General features: G+C 40.2%; 1 protein-coding gene across 1 annotated transcript; it reads right to left on the minus strand.

Moving 5' to 3' along the window:
* Positions 1-6,814: 6,814 nt before the first annotated feature.
* Positions 6,815-23,868, minus strand: LOC131881259 (chorion peroxidase-like). The gene is made up of 5 exons (XM_059228079.1): positions 22,425-23,868; positions 17,059-17,385; positions 9,353-9,825; positions 8,021-8,451; positions 6,815-7,939 (listed from the first exon to the last, which is right to left on the minus strand). Exons 1-5 carry the CDS (start codon positions 22,495-22,497, stop codon positions 7,066-7,068), a joined length of 2,178 nt encoding a protein of 725 aa, XP_059084062.1. The 5' UTR covers positions 22,498-23,868; the 3' UTR covers positions 6,815-7,065.
* Positions 23,869-24,715: the final 847 nt, after the last annotated feature.

The following is a 24,715-nucleotide window of genomic DNA, read 5'->3' on the forward strand; positions in this document are numbered from 1 at the left end:
TATTTGTGAAATGTTCAGTGATCACTCAACGAAATGTACCTTGGACGCTTTTTAAAATGAATTTTCAAAAATCTGCTTTTTTGAGGGTTTTAGAGATGGTTGAACAAGGTTTCAAGTTAATTTGAAATTATGCAAGAAATGGAAAAATAATCTTTCATTTTTGTGATATTGAAAATCGATATTAATTCTTTGGGAAATTAAAATAACATATAACCGGGGCATTTTTNGGAAAAATAATCTTTCATTTTTGTGATATTGAAAATCGATATTAATTCTTTGGGAAATTAAAATAACATATAACCGGGGCATTTTTGGGGCTAAAAAACGATGAAATTTGGACCACTAAATCCGATGTAACTAAGTAGCCGTGAGATACATGATTTCATAATTTATATTCAAGAGCTAACTATATGTGCTCCCAACTTACATTGGGTAAGTTTTTGAAAATTTTAGTTTTTGTAATGCTTTTAGGTATACAAGTTTTTTATGTGGACTAGAATTCCATAAAACAATAAAGTTAAAGTTGTTCCCTATGACTTTTTGGGCTAGAAAAATGCCTATCATACCGCTGTCAAGTCAAGTTCGACGACGGCGTTATTCTTCTGGGCCGGAGATAGGGAGCAGTTTCCACACTGAATTAAGCGTGGACGCCCGTTGGACGCCGCTGCAAGAGGGCGCACCCGAGGCCGTAGAGATTGCTGGCGTCAGTCATGAGCTTGGTGGGAAGAGAGGGAACAAACGGCTTCACCACGTGGTCGGAGGTGAGGATGTTCTTGACTCTCTTGGATTCTTGAATACCGTCGCCTCCTCTCCTCAGATTTGCTTAGATACAAGCCGCAATTTAAATATGCGCACCCCATCGCATTCCTAGGCCACTACGACTTTGTATAGTCATTTCAATTTTCAGCTCAATCAAACGACCAGGTCAAAAAATATACCCTTTCAATATCTAGCGCATAATTTTACAAAAAATGAGTGAAGCAATTGATTACAAGAAGAGGGCATGTTCATTCTGTGCCTGTTATGTACTGCGCTTCGAAAGAACATTACTTTTAACCCAGCCGTTTGATTGAGCTGAAAGTTAAAATACATAATTGTAACGACCTCTAGTTCACTTCACTGGGGGAAAACGAAATGCATATATTCAATACATGCCTAACTGAAAAATGCATTGTAATTGATACTCAATATGGGAACATGAGATTCGAGTCTACGCGTAGCCTTCCAAAAAGCAAGCTCAAATTCCGCTCAAAACTGCTCAAAAATGTATAACATCTCAACAAAATATCACAGAGATACCTTTGTGCTACAGACCTTTAGGAAATCCAAAAACCAGATGTGCCATATAATTTGAAGTTTTTCATGTACCCTGATTAAGCTTATACGCAAACAGAAATTATTAGACCATGCGTTCACCAAGCTGGACGGAGGTGGGAGGAGGCATGGTAAAGTGCTTAGCGCAGCTTCCTAAGATGAGAGAGGTCCCCGGTTCGATGTTCGTTTTTCAAAGATGCAATTATCCGCTATCCATATCATTTCTCGATCATAATGATTTTTTGATGTTACCTACTTTGGCAATTACGTATATCCGATATGACGACAGACTTCGAAATGGTTGACTCGAAAATGTCGATTAAACGGTCCGGATTGTTCATCAGCATGGGATCGAGATCGCACCAGATTTGGACTTGTTAGTATTTCATGTCAATATCCTTCCATCTACATTTTGAGACGCTCTCATATTTGTCAGGTCCAATCTCATCTTTGGCCTATCCTTCGTCCATCGTACTCGCGTGGTCTCTTCCCAAATCACATTTGTGTCTATCTGCGTAGTCGACTCTAAACGAGGCGCCAACCAATCTGTCTGTCCGTAGTCCACTCTACCGCAGGTGTACGCGTACCTACGCACGTTTATCTCCTTGATGTTTGGTGGCACTCTCACTTAGCAAAGAGTCCCTAAGTTCACTTCCTCTTGCTTGCTATTGTACGTAGGAAGATCCTGATTGTTCGAGGGAGATTGTGTTCTGACATAGTCTCCTGCTGTTCGTACGTACTCTCGCAAGCCATTGTTAACAGTAATCTATCTCTTTCGCTTTTCCTCTGATTTCAGAACCTACATACTCATGGCAGTTTCCGTTTGTTCTCAATATTTTCACAGTACCTTTTTGACTATTCGAAGACACCAAGTTTGGGCAAAACTTAAGGATTATTTCTGTTTTCCAAGCATCCCGGGAAATTTCCTTTCGTTTGGCAAATACAATTTCAGAAAAATTCCACCCAGGCAAAATAATATTCAACAATTTGTAGATATGATAAAAATTGAATGAAAAGTGTTAGGAGTAACACAGCAGGTGAATGAAATGGTGTGACGAAGATTTTTACTTTGAGGAATTGACATGCGATCCATTGTTTTACCATTCCTTGTCAAAGCACCCGAATAAAATGCTCAGAACATACTGTACCTTTTCATCAATACCCCCGAACGAATGCCATTATGGTAAGCTATTGCGATTCTGGCCAATTTCATTTTATATTTGTGTTTCAAACGTTTAGCCCAAAGAGCTATTTTATGAGGTGCTAAAGCACACATTGAATCAAGGCTGGAATCCCGGTTTGCGTTTATTGGGGTCGAGCAGACTGGCAGCCAAGCTTAACGACTGAATGGAGAGGTGCCAACACAACTAATTATTCTACAGTTCATGAGGCCAACAATGCTTACGACCGTGAATTTTAGGGAAGAGGAACGATATAAACCAAAAAGGAAGTTAATGTGATAACAGTAGTTGTTGATTACAGACAAATGCTATCAAGTTTCGAAGTTTGCTTGTTAAATAGAAAAATTAATCATACTTGTGAAGTCTCTTGTTCATCACAAGAAATCTGCTAGTGGGTGGACCGTTAAATGAAGGATGTGAGTCTGCAAATCTCGGACTAGCAGGTCACGAGTTGGCAGCTAAATGAGTTTTCTAATATCTTTAAACGCTCTTCACAGCAAGTTTTGTTAGAGCAGCCACTGCTCTGACACTGAGGATGATAATGATGATGTTCATAGACAGACATGTTGGTAGAATGCATGGTTGGCGTGTAAATGGGTGGTCTCTAAGGCAAACTGGAGCTAATGGAGTCAAGTCAATGGTTGAGCTTGATTTACATGGTTGCTGGCTTATTGGACCGTCATTTTGTCATTTCAAGGCACTTGATTGAGACGGGGCACAATAAGGGAGCCAATCGCCAAATCTATGATGATCTGTTTAGTCAGAGGGTCAGAGGGGGGAAGGGGGCGGTACACATGCTGTCAAGTGTCTCAACCCCAACATATTGATCTTTAATCCACTTCAAAAAGCAAAAAGAACGGTAATACGAATGAAATCCTCGCTTGAAGAACTGCTTTGGTGTAAGCTGCTAACCAGCTTTTTGCCGTGCAGCCTCAAAGCAACATTTTCTGGACCGGACCGAGCTGTTTGAAAATATCTGTCCAGATCCCAGCAAAACCTTCTTAACCGGAACCATTCCATTGGTCTATGGCATGACGTAATAAATCCTTGCCTCAAGTGATCAGAAACTTTGCAGCTTATTTATTAAAGCTATTTAAGATAGGGGTGCATTAAAAGAAGGTTGCGTTTTCATAGTGGATGTCTTGCGTGAGGGTAACCGTGTTAAGGTTACTGGAATTGGTTCTGAAATGAACCTTGAGAAGAAACAGCTGCAGGATCATATTCTGGAAAATAACCACTAGATGGGAGTACCCCGAAGGTCAAGGAACAAATTCGAATAGGAATTGTTGAGTAGCTTGTGGGACCACTTAATCTCCGATTTTTTTAATTGCATCTTAATAAAATCGGAGATTCTGTGGTCCCAAAAGCTACCTAATGATTCCTGTTTGAATTTGATCGTTGACCTATGGGGTACTGCCATCTAGTGGTTATTTCCAGAACTTAATCCTGCATTCGATGGTTGCCCAATCCCAAAATAATGTTCAAACATCTGAGGTCTTGTGACAAAAAGTACTCTATATCATGGGGGACGAAATGATTAAAATCAACTTTTTCCAGCATCGAGAGGATTGCTTCGTAAGATTCCTTGATAGACGAGATCGCCAAAATGTACATCATTCGCACATCGGTGGAATTGACCACATTGAATTCAAAGGTGCTGTCCTTGAAAATGAAGCAACTACAAATTTTGAGATTTTTTCTCTCGTCGATAGATGCGCGATATTTCCCCATCGTGGTTGGCCACGCCTCGATTAATCAGTATGGAGTCCAGAAATTCTTTGATGTCGTGTCAATGAGCAGTAGGAGAAAGCCCTTTCTTGGTCTGAACGTGATCCAGTTTGAAAAAAATCACCTGCTTGTTGATCGGACAAATGTTGCCTTATGGTTGGTTCAACTTTTATCTCGTTCCGCAGTTCTTTCACAATCTTTAAGGTTTGATTTTGGTAGAGGTCCACGATTTGACCCATGTCTGGGTATGTTAGGTCAGCGAGAACACGTGATGCGGTCTTCTCCAATATCTTAGGTGGTATGATTGTACGAACGTTTTACACGGCGGCCTTCTTATCACACTCGTGCAAGGTTGACTTAAATATCTGACCAAAGCACCAAGGACATATCGATATGGCTTTGGAAGCAACGTAGGATTCTTCATTAATATCAAGAACAAAAAAGGAGGATACGTGGAGTAATGATTGGCGCAGATGTTCTCGGTTCGATTCTCCTCCCCGACATTTCTAATAGGAAATTTATGGACTCTAATCACACGCACAGATGGAGAACCAATCTGATACGGACTATGACACTGCCTATCGGAACAATATCAGGACGATGTGATGTCTACCTTCCCTGGCAGGGCGAGGTTCACCCCTTCGACCCTAGCACCCCAAATACAAAATACAATACAAATGGAGGTGCATGGCGTCCATATCTTTTCTAGATTGTTTGTTTACCAAAACTATTCACAGCTTTGTAACGAAGGCAGATAACACAATCGCACGATTTGTCGATGAATTTCAATTATTCGATTCGGAACCACCATGGCTTTATGGACGAAAAATAGGGAAATTCTGGAAGGATGAAGGCAGGCACTCCTTTTCCGAACTCTTCGAGTTTGATGCGGCATGAATGACGCAACCCGCAAGACTAGCGAATCTCAGGTGTACCTTAACCGTCAACTCATTAATGAGTCGTTCACAGTTTGACAAAGGTTTGATTAGCAACTGAGCCTTGGAACAACAAACAAGACAAATCCTTTCTTTTCTTCAAATCTCAAATCAAAGGCAACAACATATTCCACTAATGCGTGAAGGTTGAATAGTAGTTATTTTTTGTGCAATCGGGTCAACAAGTCATCTCATTAAGTTAGATGTATCGTTCAGTAAAAAAGTGACCTCTATCAAACACTACAATGCTTTGTTGTGCACTATTAATAAGTTATATAGTAGATAAACTTTCCAGTCTTTGAGAAACCGTTCACCCACCGATAACGTTTCGAAAAGTGACCATGGACCTTCACGTGGAATACAATTATGAACCATTTTCGCACACAATTTGGTCACATTCTAAACAGAGAGTGCAAGAAATCTGCACGTTTCTTGATAGAAAATGATGGGTGTTTCTGAAAACATGACATAATTTTTAAATAAAAAAAACAACACTAAAATGATTGAGTACCTAATATTACTCCGTCTTGTTTGAAGGCTGCTGGTTCTAAGCTTTTTTACTTTGGAGCTTGCTTTTTTGAGAGTTTTTGTGTACGAATCAGGAAGAATAAAGTTCATTTAGTAACTAAAACTCCAAAGATACAATCCACTAAGCTAGAGGGCTTAAGGTCCCCAACATTATTTTTGGCACCGAAAAACACCTCCCTAGCATAGAACGAACCTTCTTCAGCACAGAATATCAACGGAATGAAGTGAAAGTTAGAATTGACATGGTTTATTGGTTCTTCAACAGAAAAAGCAAAACATTTTTTTCCGTCAAAAACTATTTTTCAATCATTTTCGGCTTTGTGATCATTCATAACATTGATGACTTGTTATTACAATAATTAAGACAAGAACGAAATAGAATGTGAAAATGTATGCCTGATTTGACTGGAGTTTTGGTCCCTTATATTTATAGGTGAGTTGGATTTTAAGTTCAAGTTCTCCCTCCATCTTGAGGTCCTGGAGATAACACTCCTGGAAGCAGTAAGGTAACTGCCATGAATGTTTTTGTACTTGAATATATTTGTACTCTGAGGATGAATTTGGAGAAGTAACACTAATCCTCTATAATGACAGTATGTCAATTAAAAACAATTCTATTGCGACCTCTCTGTAACCTTATTGACTTCTTTATCTTGCCCAATTACTGATGAGCTCCTGCTCATCCAGAGCCTGGGGAATTGCGTGCTCTTGAAAAAGGTGGTATGTTAAGATTCAAATACCTAAAAAAGTTACTGACAATATCTAATCATCATCGTCAAAGAATTTCTGAAAAAGATCTCTCTATGAATCTATCTATCAAAATACAAAGGACAAATTATAAAAAAGGAATTTTTGAAAGAGGTTATTAAACAGTCTCAAATGGCTTGCAATTTGTGTGAGAGCAGAGGAACTAGATTGAAAAGTCATTGAGTTCAAATTGAAACGTAATTGTAAATGTGATTGAACAAGTCTGAAAGCACATTAATTGAGAATCATGAAACTTAAAGACAAATGAATTGCAATAAACTATATTCAAACCATCTGATACGGGGATCAGTAATATAAATTCGCACATTAACCTTTTTGGTTGGTCGTTGTCAATGCCATGAGCATCAAAAGGACGGAGCATTTTTGCATAAGATTTGATTTTATTGCTTAACATAAGGCAGTTTTCGTTCCGATATAATTCGTTGAAAGAAAGACATGAAGGTTATGGTTTGATTAAGAGAAGACGAATCTTGCAACAAGAAGCAAACGCAGAGGCACATGATAATGAAGAAATTTCGCCAGAGCACTTGGAATATCATGGAAATATAATGCCACGAGGTTGGTTCAGATTGTCTTTTGATTTTGGGAGACTTGATTTGAGGTTAACACCATTACGAACATAGCTGGAAAATACAAGCTGTTGTGGACACTCCAACCCTGGAATTGTTGGACAACCTGTTGATCAAAACCTGCGTAGAGCGAGTTGGACTCCCTTCAGACCTTGGTTCGGTCACAATTGTTTTCGAAGGCAGCCTAAGGTTAGTGGGAACCCTAGGATGCGTGGGGAGAACTGTCTTTGCCCTGGCAGGAAACTCTTGTGACAAGGGACGGGTCACTGCGTCGACTTCTTGGAATTGAATGGGACGGCCCCTGTGAAGGAATTGATTCGAGGGTGGATTGCCCCTGACTAAAGTGCGCACCTCGCGATTCCCAATAGTGACAGACTTCAGTTCTTGGGCAATTTCCTGAGCGACTTCCCGCATGTTGATGCGAAACTTGGTGTTGCAAGATTCCACGTTGTTGTAGTCGGAATTCGGCTGCAAGGTGACCCACTTCTGGGCTTTGCCTAACTGAGACACGTCACACATAATATCACCCAATGTTCGTTGGAGAATGGCTTTTTTGGTTACTGGTCCTAAACCTTGTCCTCCACTTGAGCGGGAATGGGTGTAAAAGAAACGATCTCCCCTTTTCAACCGTGAGAACTGTTCCCCAATGAGGCAAGCAAACGTTGGACCCACAACTCCTCCTTGAACATTCTTTTCCGCGATGGCACCCACGTACAGATCGATGTCTTCCACCGAGTTGTACACGTCTTGAAGGCTTTTCCAGTAATCCTCGTCTAATTCTGTAGGTCTCTCATTCCAATTCTTCAAGGGTCTCAGCCCACATTTCCGACGATAGCTACTGTAAGAAGGAACTCCGTGTTCACGAGCTCTTTGGATGTTCAGGGCTAACAAATCCAGACCAAAGTTCTCTCTTAAACTGAAAGAAAAATATAGTTGACTAAGCGAGTCCTCCAATGCAAACCCAATCGATTTTTGTTATACAACTGAGTACACTAACTTGTTCTTTTGGAATAAATGGTCAGTAATTTCCGTGGTGAAAAAAGCATCACAGGTCTGCGGCTCTTGGGTGATAAGGCCCTCCAACATATTTTCCAACGGTAACCGAGCTCCTCGAATAGATTGTCCATCGAAAACCTCTCGCAATCGCCACAACCAATACACATCTTCGGACTTAGTCGAGCTTTGTCTTTGCGAGACTAATTTAAACATACCATTTATCATGGAGTGGCCAAATCGAAAAGCCGCAGATGCAAAGGAATTAAAAATTGTTGCATCGACATTAGCATCATATTCGGTTTCTTCTTTGACAATCAAATCATATCTCCTCATGAAATCCACTCCAAGAACGGTTGGAAGGAATTCTCCATACACAATGTTTTGCATCTCGGCTCCAATCAATTTTCGGGTCTCTTGGTAAAGTATTTCATCCTAGAGAGGTGATAAATTTCAAACTTTGAAGTGAATAAAATGGCTCGTAAGGTGGTTGTAAAAGGATCGCATAAAACCGGGCTCACCCTAAACACAAAAAGGCACACCTAAAGTTTTCATTAGCGCACTGACAAATAAATTGGCACATGCATAGTGAAAAAGGTACAGAAACAAAATAGAGTACACAGAAAGAAACAGATTTTGGCCCACCGGACTATATATTGGCACACCAATCTCTGTAAAGGCACACCAGACAAAAATTTGTTACCAAAAAGCATAGCAGTACACGAACCAAGAACACCTACCTACACACCAAATCTTTTTATTGGCTGGTGATGGCAGGGTGGCCAACTAAGCATGTGTCGTACAAAACATAATCAAGTCCCCAAGTTCCTAAGATTTAGCCTTAATAGATTTCGCCCCGAAAATGGTCGCGAATTTCCTCCACAACCAAAAGGAAGAGAGAGATGCGTTACTCTTGAAGCCATGAAATACGTCGTCACCCGAGCCTGGAGAGGCCCAGGTAGTTAGATCGTGCGGCAAATGTTTCCCGGAATGTACCACCGCCTGGAGGCATCTTTACTGAATACTATGGTCCGAATGTAATTGGGACAAGTGGAGTAAGTGGGAGATGGTTGTAGCGCAGTTGACTAACGCGTGACCGAATTGAACTCGGGTTCATGGGTTCGATCCCAGGTCTCCCCCCACCCAAACCCAACGTATCTAGTGGATATTCGCCTCGAACGGCGACCCTTGAGCTGAGAACGGGCCCCCAATCTCCAAAAAATGACAACGATAAAAAACTGTATCATCTTCATGTATCATGAAAGCTTGTTTAAAAGAAATGTATATCCAATGAGACTTGCTTCTCGCAATAAAGAGTTTTAATTAGGTCACTCACGGTCTGGTATTCTGAAGGCAAATACTCGCGTAGTAGTTTGGCTATGCGGTTGTGCTCTCGAAGAAACACCACGTGCAGTGTGGCGAGAAATGGATGCTCATTGACTCGCATATCACCCGCCATAAAATCTCCAGGCTTTTCCGGTCTCAAAAGTCGTGAATTCGCATTCAATCCCAATTGATCTCGGGTGGGGAGCTGATCCGTATTACTATTGCGATGGAGCCTTCCATCTTTGAAAGTGCGCAGAACCTTGGCGTGCTTTTCATCGGATCCGTAGATGTTGCTGGCGTCGATGTAGGCGGTCAGCTCATTATACTGCTCCCGTATACGGGACCCACAAACTGGAGTGGACCGAATCAAATTCAAGCAGGTGGCAGAGTTGTTCACCCACGAAAAAAAGCGGTCTGGACTTGGTATGGCAATGGTAAAACAATCGGCTTCCCGGACTTCACTTTTGCAGCAATCGGTTTGTTCTGAAATGAGAAAAACAGGATGGAATTTGAAATTCGGCGCCATGATTATGGGTCTGGTTCTAAGGTCTGGTTGTTGTTTTCTGAAACGGCCTTTATCAAGAACATGACCATCACGACGAGTTCAGTCCCGTCCCTTGTTGAGAGCAGGCAGTCGCACACTCTGTTGCTCCTGAACTTACCAGAGCAGCCGATCGTGTAAATGGTCGTGTGTCTGCCTAAAGTAAGACACTTTTGCTCTTTAGCTTGTTTCTGCTTATATCTATGATCATAGTCTTATTGACTATCTTTCATACGTTTAAATGTAATCACGTTTTTCGTCTATTCATGTTTTGATCCATATTTTAGGGTACATCTTGAATTTTTGTCTTAAAGACTTTTTTAATTGTTTTGTCTGTTTATCCAATTTTGTCATAATTGCAATAACACAAATTAATGAGCAATGGTATCCGAGTGTTCTAATGCATCATACTGAGGCAGCAGTGAAAGCCCCAGAGGGCATGGGTTCGAATCCTGTTTTATTGTGTTTTCGACTTCACTAAGTTCAGAAGCAACAGTTCATTACTCTAAAGATGAGCCCATTGAGACTGGCGAGGCTAGTCAAATTAAGTTACTAAATGATCATATCACAGATCAAGATGCTTTAGAGGCCATCAAGGACCTGAGACCCTCGAGCTCTCTTGGCGTTGATGGTGCGACATGTCAGTTTCTCATGAGATGCTCACTGGTTCTTGCTCCTGTTTTCTCGTACTTGATGCGTTGCATCTTGGATCAAAACAAGTTAAAATAATAAAAGAAGCTAGCTCATGTTGTTCCAATTTTCAAAGGGGGAGATAAGTCGCTCCCCAGTAAATATAGGTCGATTTTTCTGAGTTCGAATATTGCGACCATTAGAATTTTTTCGCAATTGTTCAAGAAGTTTCATTCATGATGGAAAGCAAGTGGTCAAGGTCGAGGGATCCTTTAGTGACATTATTCCTGTCATTATCTCTTCTTATGCTGACGATTCGAAGTTAGTTTCTGGTGGGAATGGCCAAGATTGCAGTAGCTTTGAAGAGCAATTGCTTGTGGCTCACCTTCCAAAAAAAAATAACCTCTAGCACGACCCTGAAAACGCTCGAGGTTTGGCTTAGTAAACAATCAGAAGAACTGAAACGCATCGAGGCAAGTGTTAAGTCAATTACCGAACTCTTCTAACTTAGTGCACTGTTTAAGAAAGAATACAGAAACGCCATTGAATGTTTTTGTAAGCATAATATACTTCCCATCGTTTCCATGAAGACGGTAGCCCTACTTAGTTGATTCCTGGATAGCGTAATGCCACGTTGTTTTTACTATTTTCACTCCCTTATTTCTTCCTGCCTTTTTCGTGAAAATACGTCGAAAGTTATTCAAATTGAGGAATGAATTTATTTGCAAGAATTGGTCCATATTGTACTTGTTGTGGTTGGTTTTTCCAAAATTGATTTGGCTAGAGGCTGCCATTAAATTTCAATGGCCAAGGAAGACATGCCAAAGACCACTTGGCCTTTATGAATTTTTGCTAATGTCCACTGACTCTCCAACGTTTAGTGAACGTGTGCGTCTTGTTTTCATAATTTGTGTACTTGAATGATATTCTCCGGTGGCCAACCCTTCCGCACCTGAACATTGAGGATCATTTAAGACAAGTTTGCAGGCTCTCCAAGCTTTTGGATTAATTGTTCAGCCATCAAAATGATGCTTATTCGGCGTGTCTGAGTTAATTTTTCTTGGGCATCACATCTTGGCTGGAGGATTGTTACCCACTAAGGACGAAATATGTATGTATGTTTATGTATTTGGGTGCATCCAGTGGTCAATGATTAAGCCTGCATGATAAAATGTGAGTTTTGAGGTTGAACTTCCAAAATGGTGAAAAGGATGAACAATAAAAGGTAAAAGTAGATAAGAGATGAAATTGGATACATTACAAATGAGTGTAAAATGGCGGGAAAAAATGGCTTTCATGTGGCTATTATTCATATGGTTTTAAGTGCGAATAAAGATTTTGACCAACATTTGATTTATTAGACCAATAAAATTTAACTTTGATCTATACATCCAAGGAGATTTACATACCTTTTTGAGACATACACTATTTTTGCATGATTACCATGCACGGTGTTTAGAATGTTGTTAAATAACTTTCAAACATGCCCTCAAGACTCTTAAAGACGGTTTTTTATATCAGTAAATCAAGAAGTTCAATTTCGGTTTTGCAAAAAGCCATTTGACGATCAAAAACGCATTGAATGGCACTTAAAACATACTTAATGGAAAATCAGACCAAGAGTGCATGACATCGCCATCATCAAATATGTTAGTTGCAACATCAGTAGAAACTTCATGGACATATATATAACGGCTACTTAGCTATTGCAAGTTGAATGTTCCAGCTTTTGTCAAAACTGGGCTAAAAATGGTACCTTGACGATAACTGATTAACATTATGCTCTTTTACGACCTCACATTTTCATATGAGCTATTTTCTTTCCCTTAAGAGATGTTATATTAGTTAAAAATGGGATATTAAGTCATTAAAAAACACATGAGAAAAACATATTTTGAAAAAGAAATTCAGAATTCCTTCTTAAAGTATTGCATTGGCGTATCCTCAATAAATTGCGGTATTCTCTTTAGCGGTTAGGCTTTCCAATTTGAAGCGTGACGAAAAGCTTAGTGCATATTTGATCATCAGCGTGTCCTAAAATGGCATTGGTTTTCATGAAATTGCTATGAATTGCACGACTAGGTATATGAATCATCTTTTTAAATATTGTATCCAAAACATGCATATTAAATATGTTTAAGTTACCCATTATTTTATTTTAAGTTTATATAGCATCACACAATGTAACAAAAATGATTCTTCATTTTTTTGCGGACTTCCTTACCGCCCCTGGGATTGGTATCCCAGAACGTCAAGATAAGAATTTTAGTCACTTGACTTTTATTTATACATATTACTTGATCGACTAACGAATTAGAGTTGGCTGATCTGGCCAACCCTTGAATATAAGGTTGATCGGGAATTTTAGTCAAAAACTTGTCCAAGTCTGACTTCAATCCTGCTACTGGATCAACGCCTACATAAGACCTTACGAATATTTGAAGGCAGCAAATTGAACAATGAAGGAGCCCGAGAAAAAAGAGAAGTGGGCTTCATTGTTTTAACTAGCCTGGATTCTTGAGGGCTTGAAGGTGCCTTCTAAATCCTGGGTTGGGACAAAGCTCATGATTGCTTTTGAAAACGTACAATATTAGATGCCTTTCGTACCTTCTCTGAGTACTGTACAATCCCAACCTTTCTAACCTCCACCAATACGAGAGCTCTCTCATATCCTCAATGTTTCTAGTAAAACATCTTTGGACCTGCTCGAGCTTTTGCAAACCTGATGAACTAATTGGAGCCCAAATGGGCGAGGTATATTAATGATATGGCTGGACAATCGACTTGTACAGAGTTAGCATCGTGATACTATCTCTGGACTTAAACGAACGTGCGATATATCCAACCACATGTTTGAAAAGTTTTTCCAACTTTCAACTGGATATGTTCATCGAACCTTCCATTATGTTGGAGGACTATACATAAATCCTTCATGGATGAGACCTGCTGAATGCCCCTAACATCATCATCTAATAGTGGAGTGTTTAATGGCGTCGACCCAAAGGTCATTGAGCGAAATTTCATTCCATTCAGTGCCATGTTACTCGCAGTTCAGCAACCCAAGAGTAGATTTGGTCGAGGACCTCTACTAACAGACAACAGGAACATAGGAAGACATACTGACATTACCACTACCAAGCTTCTGAAGCGGAGCAATGAAGACGATGAAAAGGAGAGGACCCAAAATGAAGCCCTGAGGAACACCTGACTTGACATCATATATATCACTAAGGGATCCCTCAATCTAAACCGATTGCTTCCTACCATAAATGAAACTTCTGATTTACTTGGGACTAGCACTATAATGCATTGTACAAAATCGTACCACACCCACTCCAACGGGTTGGAGGAACAGTTGCATAGACAGTTGTTAAGAACACTACGGGACGGGGAATGGGCCAGCTTCCACTCGTAATGTTTGGCGTGTTAATCCGGGTTGTTCTCCCGCCGCGTTGGTTTATGGGATTAATTTGGACATATCCGGTGAATTCGCTCAACCTAGGTATTCGGTAGTTTCTACGTTTTCTGAAAACAAAGATGCACGAAATTCTACCACCCTCTACATGTTTGTTCCAATCCCAAACAACTCCCATTCATTCTAACATTGGGCCTCCTGGATTTGTGTACGCATGTTTTAGAGATCCTCATCGCGCTCCCTTCAACGTCTATATGACGGTTGCATTTGCGTCCTTGGGCAATCAAACAAATATGTTACAACGGAACTGAACGGTGGACCATCAAAAATGTCTTTTGACCATTTGATCACGGCGTACTTAGAAACGATTGATATGGAACTAGTTCCATATCATTATGTTGCTCCTACACAACCCAACCTTGATGCTCTGCATATGTAAAAATAGGAAACACAATATCTTGGATATAGTAACAATAATGAGTCCAAGAACATTTTTTTAGACTTTAAAAACATTTTTATGTTTGTTAATGTGTGAAATGGTGGCAGTTTATGAAAATGAATGCTAGATGAAAAGTTCCTTTCAAGGATGAATGACTTTAAACTGTAATTTAATCCCTCAACAAAGAGGTATAAAGCCACAAAAGTTCTAGTGATCTACTAAAAATGGTCATGACGTCATCCTCTTTTCCCTCTTCAATGTCCCACCTACCGAAAAGCGGTCATAATGGTGGAAGTGTTGCGTATTATTGAAACTGCACCAGTAGGTGTTGGTGACTCATTTTGAAAGTTATATTAAAGATATATTATATCATAGAAAGCAAAAGAACTTGAATGCTCAAGCTCAACAGGAGTTGTACTGAATGAGTATGTTTTCAGGTCAACTGACGCAGGGGGTCATGGGACAACGAGATTTTGTGAAATCGTACTTTAGGTAAGTTGAATTATTCTTGTTTTCTTCTGAATCTTAAAAATATACCCGCGAAAAGAGCGGTAGAATATTTAAAACATGTCTTTTGGACATTACACACGTAACATGTAAAAGGAAGATTCAGACATTTAACGAGCAAATCAAATATTCGATTGATTGTCCTTGTGTAGCAACGCATCTCGAAAGTGCAACGAAATGTAACAAAAATTGCGACGCAATGATGAGACATTCGGAATTTCGTTTCAATCTTCCAATAACGTACTTTAATGTGGGCGATATGATTGCACCTTTACGTAATCTAGATAACTTCGACCCAAAGGGACATCTGCCTGACTACAGGCTTTATTCTTCCGTTTCAGTTCAGTGTTTCCAACACATGGATGAAAATTGAAACTTGAGCCCCATCATATCCCCTTCAAGGTTTTGTTTTAAGAATGCGGTCGGACAACTTGCTCAAACGCGTTTTATGAAGCGTGCTAGAGGAGAGACATTACTTGGCAATGGGTTGTATTAGACGCTTCTTCTCAGAAATTGGACATACTGTCAACGATTCAGATTTGTACCGTAGTTGTCCCAGGGATCTCGACTCCGAATGGACAGCTGAGACGAGAACATGCGATTGCAGCGCCCTCAATCGATCTGTATATGTAGTTATCTATGGGGTTTGCCCTCTAGTTTAAACACGTTTTTGGTCGTTATAATTTTACTCAGCTTGATTATCTGAAAGCTGACAATGTCAAAGTGGAAAGGTTCAGAAACTTCGTGTTCATACTTTTGAGCATTAAAATTGTTGTAGTCTAGTCACCGATATCAATTTACATTTACCACTACTCATGCCCCCACCATCATACTCGTCATAGACACTTTCCCTTATTACATATACCTCCATAAACTCTTTCTCTCGGACTCCTACATTGTTCCATGTGCTTCCTTTTAATGATAGCAAGCAAGGTAAACGTTAAGAGACGTTGATGTTGTAGCGGATTTTGAGCCATAATTGGACAAGCTTCTGATCTAAATTCCAGATCGCCTTTACGTACATTCAAAGCCTAACCAAGTGCGTCAACTGTTATACAATTTAGCAAAGAAAACTATTTCACCGTTGCTGAGTTGTAAGGGGTTGAACTAGAGGGCTAGATTGAACGTTCCAGTTTTCATCGCTTTTAGTAGCAAAATGCCCCCGTCCTGTTTTAATTCAAATACCTAGAATTATATCAGTTCATATGTTTTTAGGCATATTAGGTTTCAACCCGAACTACAATCCTTTGGAGTAATTTGTTCCTAATGATTTTTAGAGGTAGAAAAATGTCTAGATGTGTTTTGGTATTTCCCTCCCAAGTTGATTAGGCATTTTAACGTCCATGACGACTGAGGTGAGATGAGACGAGACTTTATCCAAAAATACAGCTCTTTTCAAGGAAAACTGAGGGCCTTAATACCGATCCGATATAATTTAGATGCGCGGCGAATGTTCATGTATTTCGTCCCTCTTTGCCTAAAGCAATAAATAACGCAGTTCAAACTTTGAACTTAAATTCCAACGGCAGGGCAGCAGTAAGATAAAATTTCGTGACGTAACTAAAATATCATCTTCTCGAACTTCAGTAATGTCACCGCAGAGATTTGAGTTCACTTATTTTGTGTTCAGATCCCACCTTTCTTTATTCGAATCTAAACGTGACTTTTTCCTTCATCTCAATAATTGATTCATGTTGGAATCATGCACGACCTTGTTACTTTTACGTGTTATATATTCAATATGATACAAATTATCAGATCACGAATGTTCTCGAATTCTCGATTGCTTATGAGCAAAGTAATATATGCGTCCATCAGAACCTATGTAGAAGGACGAGTGTTGATGGGACAAGACAATTTTGACAATCACCCAGGTTTGATAATATGACATTTTCCCAAATTACAAGAGCTTCTTCAATCTTTGTTCCTGAGCCTTTGGTTTACAACGACTAGTAGTTTGAGGATGGACTGTATGGATTATGCATTCTTCGCCGTATTTATTATATCTGAAAATTACCATGACTCTTTGCGATAGCCAGGATTTTCAAGGTAGACCTGAAATTCGGTGGCTGCTTGCTTTACCTCTCACCAAAGGATATTTTCGTTGAGTGCATATAATACATACTCGTACGTTTGGTGTTGCATTCAGAAGGTATCATTCTCAGTCAATTGAACCATGCCTACCGTCTTTAGGTGCGAGGGTGAGATCATGGTCCAGGAATTGACCAAACTGCATCACCATGTGTGTGAAGCGACTATCTGGGACATCTGAGTCAGGATGATTCTTCTGGGAAACCCAACGTGGACTGGGCAGTGAAGATGGATGTCCACCTCCACGAGGAATCCCCCGGCCATCTTCGTACGCGTTTGGAAGAAAGCGCCGCAAAGGCTCACCCGCTGAACCCCAATCTGGATTGGCCAAATTGTTGCATCGACCGTCAAAAGTACGATAGCGGGCATTGCTGTCGCAGCGAGCTAAACTGCCTGAGGACGGAGTTTTCCTGAAGCATCCTGAAAGCCAAAACAAAGACATTTTCCATGGTCATATTCAATTTGTCTTAGCACGAAATGCCAACTCAGAGGCACATCCTCTTGAATATTGCACCACCTGGTTGTGAATCTGTTAATTCTTTGACTTTACTTTTGTCACCCTAATGAATTAAAAAGTCGCCAAAGATTTGTAAGGACGAAAAAGCGACACTATTCACTCTGGAGCCTTGAACCGTAATAATGCATTAAAGTGGATCGAATGGGACAAATGAGTGGGAGGGACTCGTGTCATTTTGAAATATTTTGAAACTCAACATAATTTTCATCTTTTTACTTCTTCCGAAGAATTCGCAACTTGGGTTACCGATTGTTATCATACTTTAATTTGTCCATTACTTGATTTTTATTCGTCCATTGTGCAGTCCCTTGACCACAAGTCAGGCATTTGAAGTGCCACTCGAGCTAGCTTTTAACTTTGATAGGTTGGGCTATTTGTTGACGGATCTAACTCAGCACGGACTTCTAGAAATGTGGACAGCGAACTGTTGAATATATGAACTTGGCCATGTTTGAGCCCAAAACTATGCTTAGGGAACTAAGCAAAATTATGTAGTAAACGCTACATAAAATGAGAATTTTCGGCCTGCACTTGGTCAGCTACGTAAGCTTTTGACAATATAACTTTAAAAACAACCACTTCATAAATAAATGAGGCTTGCTGGGTAGAGCATCCGCTTTCCAATTAGCGAATCCTGGTTTGAGCTTCTTTACAGGATAATTTGCTTTAACAGCTTAAATGGCGAACCTGCGGTCATTCCTGAGGGTGAGGTAATAATCAATGTTAGGTTGTGATGACGAAGCGGGAATATCCCCCCATTGGGACACCCATCATTCAGATGGCAGGCCGAGCGAGAGAGCTGCCATCTGACTTCGTAACAAACAAACAAAATAAATGACAAAAATAAGACCTGCCTTTAATTGAACAGATCTACAATCCTTTTTTTATTATTTTAATTCGAAGAGTGGCTCAGAGTTGCTTTGACCAAGAGCAGGTCGATTAAACGGGAAGCTCGTTCACAGTCCATATTTCTAGAAGTTCGTGAACTCAATCATGACCATCTACAATCAGTTTTGTTTGAAAGATTTTAAAGTATACAATATGAAATACGGTTCAAAGAGACCTTTGTCCTTTAAAAAACTTTTTTTTGAGCTAGAAAAGACCTACAAGCTATAGATTTAACAGTAATAATTACCCAAGAAAAAAGACTAAACATGGTTACTAATCGCTAGGGAGGGGCAAAATGTGCAAAACAGCAAAGTCTTTTTTAGAGACAAAAAGGTGCAAAAAGATTAAGCTTAAAGTTGAAAAATGTGCGAAAGAGGCCAAAAATGTATGGAAAAGTTCAAATAAAATCAACTTTTAAAAGTAGTACCAATTTGAAAGGTGACTCTAACTCCCAAGATTTATATCAATTTCGGACAAAATCGACATGAATTTGTACTGAATGAGGTCAAGAATGGTTCACCCTCTAGCAATTTCTGGCAATCATTGAAGGAATTGAAGAAATAATGTATTTTTTTCTCTTCAAAAAGAGAAGTTATTTAGCCTGGAGGAAATAAGAAAGGAAAGCAACTATGATGAATTTCTTGTGGCTATTTAGTTATCATCACACCTTGCTTAGCTTGCCTCTTTGGATCATAAATTGTCATTATATGATAGCTTTTGGCTTCACAGTTACATGGTAGTTAAGTAACTGAGGTCGAGTAACCTCCAAAGCCATCGTCATTTCTACTTGGAAGGAATGTTTGAAAAAAAGGAATTAGTTCACTCCACCAACTCTCTGTTTCTCGAACACGATGTGCTGCTCATGACAATGATGGCATGAACTACTTTTAGGCCTCAGAATTTGATTATTGACACCATTGTTCAAATTCAGCTTTTTACATAGATACTTCGGAGGCAAGAGTGGGCTTTAGTGACAAAAAATATTTTTCTCAGTTTGCCCCTCCCTACTTATCACTCACTCATCATCAACATAAATTTAGGACCCCGAATTTTTTGAATGCCCGACAATAAGTAAGAACATCAGAGGACTTGTCCTAACACTATTACCCAATACCCTTATATACGTGCAGTGCGGCGCTCGCGGACGCTCGAAGGCCTCAGTGAAGTCGAACTCAAATGACTTGAATTTTGAGCTATCTTCACAAAGATTACCTATCTTTTTTTGGTTTGTGGGGTGTATCAAAGTACGCCACTTGTAAGTTGTGGAGAAGACAGGCTTAGTAACAACCACTCTCAAAGAGGATGAAGCAGTACCGACATGAGAATCCACAATTTTCGACTGCTTTGCTCATTCACGGTGAAGAAAACCTCATTGAATGATGTACAAATGTGATTATTTCTAAGCACCAATTCAATGATACTTGTTCCAAGTTGATTCTACTCGAGGTGGAGCTTAAAAGGAAAATTTGAATAGATACAGACGGTAATTTTAAACAGAATGCTGGGTCGGAATGCTGATTGTCTTTATTTCCAACTGGAATGGGTGGCATTCAATAACTTCGACAGTAAAATCTGGTGGTAAACTTATGAAGCCATATTTTAGAGCCTAATTTCACTTGACAATATATCGTTTTCGTTCTCTCATCGTTTATAAATGTAGGTAAGTGCCTTGCTTTAAAATGTTGCAGGGATTAACTCAATAGTAGTATGACACTTTTGCACCTCAGAAATTGTCACTGCAGGTAAGAAATGGAAAAAAAAACTTGCGGACAAATCCTGACTTTGTTTTTCCCTGAAAAATGGAGGGATCAAGCATCCCGAAATCGAAGCGCTCAAGTCACCGTGCCCCTTAAAAATACGTGGTGAACGAGTCAAGTGTGACGATCGCATCGAAAGGTCAATGCATGTACGAGTATGTATCGTATGCTAGCTTGCTTGGTTGGGCACATCTTTGCAATGACTATGAGAACAAAGACTCGAACCATGCTATCGCTCTTGGGCTGCACTTTCCGTGATCGATTGAAAATTACACAGGAAAACGGCACATTTTACACAATCAATGGCAATGTTGCCAAAATTTGCAGATTCTTTTGCCTTGATTTCTAACGTGTCATTAATATCGTCCCAGGTTCAACGGTTTTTTGCAATTCCGACAACGTTCTGAAATGGTGCACAAGTACAAAAATGTGGCTGATTGGACCGATTGTTGCTCATTGATGTGCTTTTTTTGCTGTGAAATTCTATGCCTGACAGAAGGCACCAATGTCTGTTTTGACCTTGTAATGGCTCATTTTATTAGATGAGGAAAATGCATGAAAAGTCGTAGGAATATAACTCCCCCCACAAACGACGAAAAGATCAGCTTAACGTTTTTTATAAAACAACCACAAAAAGTTTTTTGTCCAAACCTGGCCAAAAATAGGCTAAGACTATACTAAGTCTTTATCATTTCATTACTTATAACTTTGGAAGGTACCATTAACAATTAATTAAGAGTACCTTCAAATGAAAATCTAATTCAATTGAGTATGAAACAAATACCAGTTGTAACTTCGTTGTTACCAATCATTTCGAAATGGATTTGGCCAAAAAGTCACAAAACAGATGAGCATTTGCGCGAATTTTAACAAAAAACAGCAAAATAGTGATTGCCCCTTCCAAACTGGCTAAATGGATTCGACACCGGGTAAGCCCAGCTCAAGCTACTCGTACATTGTAGTATTTGATTACAGCATAAGCTGTTGCTTTTAACGCCTTAAATGGGCGAACCTGTGGTCTCCCAAGCCAAGGGTGTGGTAAGAATTAATGACTGTGATAACGGAGCTGGAATATCATATCATTGCGCCTCTACATATAGGCTTCCTACGCTACACGAAATATGGTTCACGTTCTGCACTTCAGAGGGCGCTTTGTGAACCAGCCTCGAACAAATATTGGACAGACTGGGTAGATTCCTCTTTGCTGGGTTATTTTCTAAAATCTTTATTTGGAGATTATTTCTTATTGGATCGGTATTTTTGTGGTACAAATTTGATATATATTACAACACTGGTCTCTTGCCCATTCTGGGTTGAAGAGGCGCCATTCGAGGCGATGATCCATTACAGAAATGGGGGTGGGGGAGAGACCTGGGATCGAACCCATGAACCCGAGCATAGCTCGGTCGTGCGTTAACTAACTGCACTACAACCATCTCTCCTGCGTTTGAGCAGTAATTGGATGATTCTATCAAAATCTTATGTGCAATTAGTGATCCAGATCACATAATGTCCAGCAAAAACATGCGTTCATGACAAGTCACAAGTAGTTTATTTAGCAATGTACCGTCCCTCTTCCCCATTTCGTTCGGGCTGTCTGACGTTGTAAATAAGGGTTCCTATTGGGACATTCATCATTAGATGTCAGGCCCATCGAGAGAGCTGCCACAATGACTCCGTGACAAGCAAACAATCCTCTAAAATTGGCAAAAGCATTGAAGTTTGTAAAAGTCTCAAAAAATAGAAGGCCTCACAATCGTTCTAAGTTCGTGATAGAAATGTGAATTGTAGGTGCGGACTACTTGTGGGATCAAATTCAAAGTTGTATTTGATCGCAGAACATCAATGACAAAATTTTCCCATTGAATGTTTATTGATGGAATGATTCCAAATGAACGCTATTTATCAGACTCCGGCTTTTTTAGCTCAAGTAAGTTCGTTTTACGGTAGAGGTCATTTGAACCTGTTTTCATAGCTCTGTCAACCGAGATGAAGCTCCTCATACACAAGAGCTATCTTACTCGAGTTGTTGAATGCGTGGAGGTAAGACTTTCAGGCGCCAAATGAATGACCCAAGACGGACCAACTCCCACATTCGGGCTAAATTAAAAGTAACGAATGTGCTGGGCTTGAAAATGGGAGATTAAAATCTGGACTAGAAACACCCTTGTAAAAAGGGCTATGTAGGAGGAACTTCTTTGGGTTACACCAAGCACCGTCTTGTAAATAACAAAACTCGGCATAATGAGCAATAATCTGTCCTTTGTATCTTTCGAACAACTAACATCGTTACTTACTTTGACCAAAACAGTGAATGGCGACAAGGAGCAACAGGAGCAGGGCACGTACTATTAGATGGTGAGACTTCATATTGTTCCCTTAACCGTCCAATGGACAGCAATTTCGTTTAATATTAGACTTCGTTTGCTTCTGGAATTCGTCTTCTCTGGTATAGGTCGTAGGGAAGGTAAGTAAATTTACAAAGAGCTGCTTGAGTTTATTACATTCGCACGCAAGGAGACTCGGATGGATCGCCCGAGAGTGATCCCAAAGGTGGCAAGATTGTTCAATTGAAAAAGCACTTCACGCTGAACAACTTCTTGATGTGTATTTGAACACACCAGACTTGTTTCTTGTTATAGCGGCCTGCTTGGTCAAAACCCTTGGAGCGACTGAACAAATTGTTCTTCACTTATCTAACTCCAGTCCGGACTGGCTTCAAAATCTTTGGACGCCTTCTAAGTCGGCGCAAACCCAACCACCACCACACCATCTGCAGCATATCTGGGCCTTCCAAAGCACTTTTTGGGGGCCCCAAAGCGGCAACGTACTCGTCGTCGTCGTCGTCGCCAACAAGTCAAAAGGTATCACTGTCCGGGTAATTTTGTTGGGTATCTTGAATAGATGGATAGATGATGGTTGATGGGTGGTGGCTTTGTGGGTAGACGAATGAACGGACGACGGAATAATGTCCCGATCTTGACCCGAATGCACCTGGAGAGCTCGAGACTCTTTCACAAGGAGTGATATATTGCTTGTGCTTCCATATTCAAACCTCCTTAGACGTGTAGCAACAGATTTGTTGGCTAGCCGTGAGACAAAACAGAGTGTTCAATGCCCCAAAACCACTTCACCCAGCACTACGAAGTCATAAGCTCTAAGCCCTGCACTTTGAAACACCGACATCGCCTCTTTAGTGTGTGGAAGGAAGCTCCTTGAGAGAACGACAAACAACCAGTCGGGGATTACAGGGAGACCTTTATGTACCAAGAATACTGAACATAAGATTTCGTCATTTCCACTCTTTTAGCGATTTGAGACTATCATTTGACGCTATTCGCTTCTTTTGATTCGCTGTGAGATGGAAGTTGGCATTAGAGTGTGCGTATATGTGTATGCGTGTGTATACGTGTGTGTCTGTATGTGTGCTGAACCTCATTGCAATCACTCAGTGTTAGGGTTTGGTGGCAAGACTGTTGGATAAGATCGGCATGATTGCGAGGTTCTCATGAAGATGCTCTTGCGAAATACTGTTTTCTTGTAGCACCAAGGGCAAACAGTCCGTCAGCCTTAGGCGTAAACACGACCAACTGTGATTGGTTTGTTCACGGATGAACGAATATCTTAAACATGGGAATAGCTCATTCCAGTCCAATGAGAGAACTCCGAAATCACGCCTGCATTCTGAACAAAGCGAGCACATTGCTTATGGTTCAGCAGGCGTTTACCTTCAACTCATTCCATTTTGATTTAGCCAAATCAAAACATACGAGTCACATGTATCGTGTCGAAATTGAGGATAACACATTATGGCCTTTTTGTTTCGGGTTTTCGAGCCGTGGTCTTCGATGTTCAAAGGCCAGGGTTTTGAGTGGGGCTGGCGGGATGGTCTGATTGGCCGTGAATGAAATGTGCCGAGCCGATTTTAGAAGATGAAAGCCAAGCCTCATAATCTATTTTGAGCAATCGATTGGCTCATCGCATGCCTTGCATTGATGGTAGCTTATCATGGATGGGTTCCCATATGGACTCGTCGACTCATTTTGAGGATCCATTACCGCTTTCTCTCAGGTTGAGTGGATGAGGGAAAGGCGTAGAACTGCACATTTTCCCGGTTGTGGCGATGGTCAGCAAAGAACAAACGTAAAATAAACCGAAGCACCATGGGAGGAAGGGAAGACTAAAATTGCAGTTCTGACTCAAAGGCCACCTTAAAAGCCTCAGAGTCTGCTTTGGTTCGTTAGGTTTCAATAGCATGGTGAAGAAAATAAATCGTTACAAATATTTATTTGGTTCATAATATTTTGAAAGATCCCATTTACTTCAAATTTTTGCGACAACCAAACGCAGGTTTTTGGCAGTTTTTCGAAAAAAACCCTACAAATAATAACTCTATAAAATAAGTAAAAAAAAACTTGCCTTGGATCCCAATCTTTCGAGCCTGTTAAATAAAAGGCCGTGATCTACCAAAAAATACTATAGAGAACTGATCTCCAAGTAGCCATAACTTTTAAATTGCCAATGGCATCACCATCAACCTCAAAAGGCCCCATATGGTGTTTCCTCTTTCTCTTAGAGTTTGCAAAAG

This window comes from Tigriopus californicus, chromosome 1 (assembly GCF_007210705.1).
Source record: "Tigriopus californicus strain San Diego chromosome 1, Tcal_SD_v2.1, whole genome shotgun sequence".
Lineage (NCBI taxonomy): Eukaryota > Metazoa > Arthropoda > Copepoda > Harpacticoida > Harpacticidae > Tigriopus > Tigriopus californicus.